General features: G+C 51.1%; 1 protein-coding gene across 5 annotated transcripts in view; it reads right to left on the bottom strand.

The window, feature by feature from the left end:
• Nucleotides 1-1116: 1116 nt before the first annotated feature.
• The window catches only part of LOC122542804 (G-protein coupled receptor 4-like), a 101642-nt gene continuing 94020 nt past the window's right edge, over nt 1117-8738 (bottom strand). For all 5 annotated transcript variants that reach the window (XM_043680862.1, XM_043680858.1, XM_043680857.1 and 2 more), the window contains one exon: nt 1117-3662. In XM_043680862.1, coding sequence (XP_043536797.1) covers nt 2216-3277 — 1062 coding nt within the window. In that variant the 5' untranslated portion in view covers nt 3278-3662 and the 3' untranslated portion in view covers nt 1117-2215. The remainder of the gene's footprint in view (nt 3663-8738) is intronic.

Genomic DNA, 8738 nt, shown 5'->3' with positions numbered 1-8738 from the left:
TTGTTTAGCAGGCAACGCTGTCGCGGCCTCACCCTGTTGTTTTTGTCGGGTTTGCCGGGTGAGTTCCTCGTGGCGTGGAGTTGCGCCGGTGGGAGAGTAGGGGGGCCCGCGAGGTTGTGGGTTTGTCAGAGTACAGATTCTGCTGGTGCCTTGTGGGTGCCCAGTCTCGAGCTGGCGGGTCTGTTCCGAGTCTGGCGCACTGGTAGCGCCGCAGAAATGATAGATGGTGTCTTCAGCAGTCTTTGCCTCTACAGCTGGTTAGTTCTTTGTGTCATGTCAAAGGTTTAAGGCCTTGGCAGCTGATGGCATCGGTCAGTATTGGCAGCTCAGGAATGCCCAAGGCTCCATCTTGGAGGATCCCACGTGCAGTGTTGCTTTTGTGAGGTTGAAGTGGTGCCAAGGAGGATGACTGGCATTGGCCTCAGTGCCCTCGACTATGGATGGGGAAGGGAAAGCATGGAGGGTAGGAATCAACTCTTGATCATAATGCAAGGACGTTGGGGGAGAGATGGTTCTCACCTCACCACTGGGGTATTGAGATTGGCCCTGGCGGACTTATTCCTCAGCAAAGAAGCAGAGTGTACTGTGAGCCAGAAAGAAAACAACTTCCTCGGTTTGATATTTGGTTCTGTCTGAGTCTGGACAGGCGACCTGTGGCACTACTGTCACTGAATTTCACCCATCCTCAACATCGCAGGGCTGAACATTGACCAGGAACTCAACTGGACCGACTGTATTAATCCTGGGGTTACAAGAGCAGGTCAGAGGCTGGAATCCTTCAGCAAGTCACTCACCCCCTGACTCCCCAAACCCTGTCCACCGTCTACAATTCCTGATGAAGGGCTTTTGCCTGAAACGTCGATTTTCCGGCTCCTCGGATGCTGCCTGACCTCCTGTGCTTCTCCAGCACCACTCTAATCTTGACTCCCACCATCTACAAGGCACAAGACAGGAGTATGATGGAATACCCCCCCACTTTGCCCTGGATGGGGGCAGCTCCAACAACACTTAAGAAGCTCAACACCATCCAGGACAAAGCTGCCCCCCCCCCCCTGCTTGATTGGCCCCACATCCACCACCTTTGACATTCTGTCCCCTCCACCATCAACCCTCAGTCGCAGCAGTGTGTACCATCTACAAGATGCACTGCAGCATCTCACCACATCTCCTCAGACACCACCTTCAAAACTCATGACTTCCATCATCTAGACAGACAAGGGCAGCAGAAACATGGGAACACCACCCCCTGCGAATGTCCCACTTCCCCATCCCGATTTGGAAATATATCGCCGTTCCTTCAACGCCACTGGGTCAAAATCCTGGAACTCCCTCCCCAAGGGTGTCCCTATACCACAAGGACTGTAGCGGTTCAAGAAGGTAGCTCACCACCACCTTCTCAAGGGGCAATTAGGGTTGGGCAACCTAGTCGGTGATGCACACATCCTGTGAAAGAATTAAAGCAAGGAACAGTTATCCAAGGACAATCTTCAATCCATTTTAACATATTAGCCAAACACATCAAGCACCTTAAATAGTTTTGCTGACAAACAGCTGGTGACTGGGTACGAGAGCTGCCCAGATGTTTAGGACGGGGTTTCGTTTTCCCACCACACACCTCCATTTTGACAGAGCACCCACATGGAGGCATGCAGCGGATGTCAGATTGTGGACAGAGGGTATAGCGTTCCTGGAGGCTCCAGGAACTGGAGATGAATCCCAATGTTGGCAGCCACCGTGGAGGAACCTCCCATGGGAAAATGGTGGCTCGCCTGAGAGCCTAGCGTCATCCAATCGGGTGACAGAGTGATGCCTAGTTGGCTCCTCCCCACCCCAGTGTATGTGCTGGAAGGCCATTGGCAGAAAGAGTGATCATGTGATGAAAACTCCAGGAATCCACCCGACCCCAGTCGGTATCCCTTGGGGTTGGCATGGCAGCCATCTTGGCCCATCCTAAGCATGCCCCCATCCACCCTCCAGTGGCCACAGGAAGTACGGCAAGGGAGAAGGAGACAAAGTAAATCTCAAAATAGACAGCAGGAAAGAAAATGGAGGCCTGATGGGAGGGTTACTCAGCAGTTCAAAATGATTTAAATAAGGTTTCTTTTAAAATAAAAATCATTGCCGCATACAGGACTGTTATAAAAATACATTTATGATGCTAACAATACTAAAACAACATTCAACCCTTGGATTTTAATTTTTAGTCCTTCATTCTTTATAAACTCAAAGTCTTCATTTGAATACAGTCCTCCCGCAGTACCACCAGCTCAATGTTGAAATATTGGGATTTTTTGGAGGAGAGAGGGGTGTCCAGGGTGACGGACCGGGCAATATCCGTCGACTTGGAGCTGGCAAAGAACTTCAGGAGCGGCGCCAGGCCCTTGGTCATGTCACTGCGGGCGCCCTCGTTCACCAGACAGTAAAGGATGGGGTCGGCCACGCAGTTCAGGCTGGTCAGGGCCAGCGAGACGTGGTAGGCCGTGAAGATGTTCTCCTCGAAGCTGCAGTCCCACGGCCTGCTCAGGTACATGACGCTCCTCAGGAGCAGGATGATGTGGTACGGCGCGAAGCAGAGCAGGAGGATGACGATGAGGCTGAGGGCCAGGCGTTTGATCTTCACCTTCTCCCCCTTCTCGGTGGACAGGTTGCCCTTGATGGCCTTGAGGATGCCCTGGTAGGAGAACAGCATCAGGATCCAGGGGAACAGGAACCCGATGAAGACGCGGTAGAGGTTCATCTGGGCCACCCACTTTTCCATGGGGTACTTCTCAAAGCAGAAGGTGTGGTTGAAGCGGTCTTCGAAGAGTTCATTGTGGAAGAGTGGGGCGCAGTTGGCGATGATCTCGATCGTCCAGACCACCACGCTCGTGACAACCGCCGTCTTGACCCGACGGATCTTGGCAAACCTCAACGGGTGGGCCACGGCCAAGTAGCGGTCGACTGAGATGCAGCTGAGGAAGGCGATGCTGATGTAGATGTTGGTGTAGAGGATGAAGCCAAAGAGCTTGCAGGACTCGGGGCCCAGGATCCAGTTGTCCTGGTGGAGGAAGTAGTTGATCCATGGCGGCAGGGTGGCGATGTAGAGCAGGTCAGAGATGGAGAGGTTGAGGAGGTAAACCCCCAGCTCATTCCTCTGCTTGACCTGCAGGTAGGCCGCCCAGAGGGCCAGGCAGTTGGTGGGGAGCCCGATGACGATGACGAAGATGTACAGCGTTGGAGGGAAGAGGCTGTCCAGCCGGGAGTCCACGTCGCAGCTCTCATCGCTAACGTTGCACATTTTCTTCGGCGGGGGTTGTGGGGGAGGTGGGGGGGGGGGGGGGGGAGCGAGACGTGGGGCAGGGAGCGCTCAGGCCATCGGTGTCGCCAATCTCCTGGACAAACCCATCGCCTGAAACGCACGTCACCCAGTCGACGGTCTGGGACAGTCCTCCCCGCTAGGGATCAACCAGTTTCCATGAACAAATCCAGTCAGGGGAGTGAGGGGGGGTGGGGAGGGTGGGTGCACTGCTTCCAATGGAGTCTGGTCAATGGCGACGGAAGGGCGCCGTTAAGTTCCCCAATGTGTATCCTCTTCCCAATCGCTGTAAAGTTTGGCGGCTGAGTGGGGGATCCTACCTACTCGGGAAATTTGCAAGTTGACGTCCCGTCACGTGAAACCGCGCCTGGAAAACAGAAGAGATTCAGTTATTTCGGTGGGGATTCCCATTACAGTACCTTTGGTCATTGAGGAAGGATTGCCACCTTGCCCTTTTCCACCTGCAGGGTCGACTCAGAGTCACAGAGGTGTACACAGCACGGAAACAGACCCTTCGGTCCAACTCGTCCATGCCTACCAGATATCCTAAACTAATTCCTTTTGCTAGCACTTGGCCTATATCCCTCCAAACCCTTTCGTATCCATGTACCCATCCAGATGCCTTTTAAATGCTGTAATTGTACCAGCCTCCACCACTTCCTCTGGCAGCTCATCCCATACATGCTAGTCTCTCAATGCCCAGTGTTTGAGACTAGAGGTGTACGTCCAACTATTCAACCATGATGGGCACACCAACCTGATCTAGAGGTCACCCCCTCACCTAGGTACCCAAGCCTATTGCACTTTTCAAATGTCAAGGGATAATGTACCGGAGTGAGCCTCTAATTTATTGATTACTTTTTAAAAAATACTCAACCTTACTTTCCCCAAGGATAAAAACGTAAGGAATAGGAATTTGGGGTGGTACGGTGGCTCAGTGGTTAGCGCTGCTGCCTCACAGCACCAGGGTCCCAGGTTCGATTCCAGCCTCGGGCGACTGTGTATGTGGTGTTTGCACATTCTCCCCGTGTCTGCGTGGGTTTCCTCCGGGTGCTCTGGTTTCCTCCCACAGTCCAAAGATGTGCAGGTTAGGGTGGATTAGCCATGGGAAATATGGAGACTGCGGATGCTGGAGATCAGAGTTGAGAGTGTGGCACTGGAAAAGCATAGCAGGTCAGGCAGCATCCCAGGAGCAGGAGAATCAACATTTTGGGCATAAGCCCTTCATCAGGAATGAGGATTGTGGGGTGGAGCTGAGAGATAAATGGGAGGGGGGAGGTAGCTGAGAACGCAATAGGTGGATGAAGGTGAGGGAGAAGGTGATAGGTTAAAGGGGGGGAGTGATGGACAGGTCTGAAGGGCGGTGCCGAGTTGGAGGCTTGGGACTGGGATAATGTGGGCGGAGGGGAAATGAGGAAGCTGTTGAAATCCACATTTATCCGGTGTGGTTGCAGGGTCCCAAGGCAGAATATGAGGCGTTTTTCCTTCAGATGAGGTGTTGGGGGCCAGGGAAACAGAAATCTTGGAGGAGGTGAAGGGCATGGGGGTGTCACGGACGTAGGTGTGGAGTTCCTGGACTAAGGGGGACAGGATGGTGTCAAGGTAGGAAGGGATGAGTTCAGTGGGACAGGCGCAGGCTGAGACAATGGGGCGACCGGGCTAGTCAAGTTTGTGAATCTTCAGTAGGAAGTAGAATCGGGCAGTGCGGGGTTCACGGACAATGAGGGTTGGGGGTTGTGGATGGGAGATTCCCTGAGGTGATGAGAGGTGGGCAAGTGTGGGTCTGTGTGGGATCCTCTTCAGAGGGTCTGCGTCTGAATCGGATGGGCTGAATGGCCTGCTCCCACACTGTAGGGATTCTGTGACTGCACCCACCCTAGTTTTCCCTCTGTATTTTTGGGAACTCCACAATTGTGGTTCAGGTATGCAATTCTGTTTCTGAGAATTGTCTCAGGCTGATGACGTTGCAGTCACTCAATGAGTCAGTCCTCTGAACCAGACTTTCCCAGAAATGATTTCGTTGTTTATATGTATGGGAACAATTGATTAATTCCAGTCTCATTGTTGGACGTTAGTTGGGGGGGTGTGGGTTAGGTGGAAACAGTGCAAATATCTGTGAACTGAAGAACATAATAGGGAACTATGTTTTATTATTGTGTCTGTGAGGTGAGTAATCCTGCAGAGATATGTCGGTGCTTATGGAATGCAGAAAAAACCCAGGACCAATAGAAGCATAGACGGAAATTTCTGGAAAAGCTCAGCATGTCTGGTCGCATATGGGGAGAGAAATCAAGAATTATCGTTTCAGTTCTGAGGAAGGGTCACTGGACCCGAAACATGAACTCTGATTTCTCTCCACGGATGCTGCCAGGCCTGCTGAGCTTTTCCAGCAATTTCTGTTTTGCAGCATCCACAGTTCTTGTTATCCAGGAACCTGGATCAGACAGATTGGCCTTACAGGGGTTTTTTTTAAACCCTTTATTCACTCTTAAGTACTAATGCCAGCACTTATTGCTTAGAGAGCAGTTTAGCGACAACACCATTGCTGTGGGTCTGGAGTCATGTGTAGGCCAGACCAGGTAAGAATGGTAGCGTCCTTCCCTCAAGGGCATTAGTGACCCAGATAGACTTTTCCCCAAATAACAGGTTCATGGTCATCATTAGATGCCAGATTTTTATTGGATCCCTGCTGTGGTGGGATTTGAACCTGGGTCCCCTGGGTTATCAGGCCAGTGATAATACCACTAGGCCATCACCTCCTCTCAGATGAAGACTACACTCATTGGAGTGCAATAGTTAACTCTGTTTTTCTCTCTCTATTTACACAAATGCTGCCAAGCTTGCAGATTTGCTCCAACGTTTTCAGCCTGTGTTTAACATTCAGCTCTCACCGTAGAGCTGAAACCCTGTTTCGCTCCCTGATTTGGTAAGTGTTTTCTATTTTTCAGTTGCGTTTCGGGGACATTGCTAAGGGAGGTCTCCAAGCCGAATTCTCACATTCTTTTCTAAAATACTTTACATCCAGCTATCAGGGTAGGCCGAAACTCCGTGTAACATCCCAAGTAAGAAACTGCACCCCTGACAGTGCAGCACACCCTCAGCACAGTGTCACTCCAGACCACTGTGCTCAAAACTGTTTGGGGACGATGGTTAAGTTTACAAAGCACAGCATCTGAGGAGCAAGACAGTAGACGTTTAGGACTGAGCCCTGAACAAGGGTTAAGCCTGAGAATGGTGACTCTCTAGCTCCTCAGATGCTGCCTAACCTGCTGTGCTTTTTTTCCCAGCGTCACCCTGTATCAACTCTGATTTCTCCAGCAGCTGCAGCCATCAATCTCTCCAGAATTGGCAACCTTACAACGATAGGGCGCTGTACATAAAAGGCAAAGGAGCTGAAGGAGTTAAACAAAAGCAGAAAGTTCTGGAGAAACTCAGCAGGTCTGGCAGCATTGGTGGAGAGAGAAAGCACAATTAACATCATAAGTCCAGTGTCCCTTCTCTGGATCCAGGCCTCTAACTTTGTCTCTCTCTCTCTCTCTCTCTCTGCAGATCCTGCAGAGTTTGAGTTTCTCCAGCAATTCCAGTATTGCTCACATGACAAAGCTTTTCAGTGTGCCTTGGTACACGTGACAATAAGTTCAATTCAATTCAATTCCTGTTTCTGCATGAGCAGAGTGTGTCACTCAGTCGCCATGGTTTTTTGTAGTATATCGCTGGCAAGCAAAGAGCAATTTCCCACACGAACTGAATTTGACAACAATTTGACCCCTATTCACTCAGTTAATCGCTAAAGTTCTTAGAATCCCCCCAGTGCAAGGGAAGGTCATTCAGCCCATTGAGTCTGCACCGACCCTCTGAAGCGCATCTCGGCAGGACTCACCTCACATGACTAACCCACACATTCCTGGACACTGCGGGGCAATTTCACGTGATCAATCTACCTAGTCTGCACATAGATCGTAGAACCGAATCCCCACAGTGTGGAAACAAGCCGTTCGGCCCAACGAGTCCACATCCATCCTCCGAAGAACATCCAACCCAGACTCCTATCCCCTATCTCTATAACCCTGCATTTCCTGTGGCTAATGCACCTGACCTACACAGCCCTGGACACTATGGGCAATTTCCCATGGCCAATCCATCTATCCTACACACCTTTGGGAGGAAACCCACACAGGCATGAGGGAGAATGTGCAAACTCCACACAGGCAGTTGCCCGAGGTGGGAAGTGAATCCAGGTCCCTGACGCTGTGAGGTAGCAGTGCTAACCACTGAACTGCCATTCCGCCCCTATGCTTCTAACAATTTAAATCATTCACTCAGAAATATCACCAAAGCTAATGAGATTTCCTGACCTCTCCTCATGATAAGAGTCAGGTGGGGGGGGAAATGGCATCATAGAATCCCTACAATTTGGGAGCAGCCTATCACGTCCACACTGATCCAGATCCAACCCCCTACCATATCCCTGTAACCCCACATTTCCGATCCACCCTAACCTGCACACCTTTGGACTGTAGGAGGAACCCACACAGACACAGGGAGAATGTGCAAACTCCACACAGACAGTTGGCTGAGGGTGGGCTTGAACCCAGGTCCCTGGTGCTGTGAGGCAGCAGTGCTAACCACTGAGCCACCGAGCCACCATGTCCTGGGGCCTAAGTAGCACTCAAAGCAGCATCACCCTGGGAGACAGCTTTGAGGAGGGTCTGGTTGAAGAGGGAGGCTATACCCGTGGGAGGATCTGAATTTAGCACAATACACGACTATCCCGTGCCAAGCATGAGAAGATTCTGTAAGCCAAAGCAAACAGCCACATGGGAATATGAGAATTCGTTTGAGTGGGAAACAAACAGTCACATGGTAAATAGCTGTGCTCCAGGTCCTGTACCCAATCCGAAAACAAATTACATTTATCTTGGGTCAGGAGATGGCTTAGTGGCACGGTCGCTAGTCAGGTAATGTCTGAGTGAGTTGGGATCAAAACCCACCTGAACCTGAATTCAGTTTCAATTGTAAAACAAATCCAGAAATCAAAGAGTAATGTTGAAACTATTGTTACAATCTGGACATCAGACAGAATTGACCTTACCCGGTCTGGGCCTACATGTGACTCCAGACCCAGAGCAACATGGCTGACTCTTAACTGCCCTCTGAAACAGCCAATCAGCTGTATCCAAGGAGAGGGCTAGGAAACGGCCGTATCAGATTCTTAAGGCGTTGGACAGGGTCAGTGCTGAGAGGATGAATGCCCCCACGGGAGGGTTCAGGATCAGAGGGCACAGTCTCAGATTTGAGGGGTGCCAATTGAGGACCAAGATGAGGAGGAATTTCTTCTCTCAGAGGGTCGTGAGTCTTTGGAAGTCCTTACCACAGAGAGCTGTGGGGCAGGGTAGAGTCACAGAGATGTACAGCACGGAAACAGACCCTCCAGTCCAACTCA

This window comes from Chiloscyllium plagiosum, chromosome 41 (assembly GCF_004010195.1).
Source record: "Chiloscyllium plagiosum isolate BGI_BamShark_2017 chromosome 41, ASM401019v2, whole genome shotgun sequence".
Lineage (NCBI taxonomy): Eukaryota > Metazoa > Chordata > Chondrichthyes > Orectolobiformes > Hemiscylliidae > Chiloscyllium > Chiloscyllium plagiosum.
Note: the sequence above shows the minus strand (reverse complement) of the source record. Positions and strands in the feature narration are given on the sequence as shown.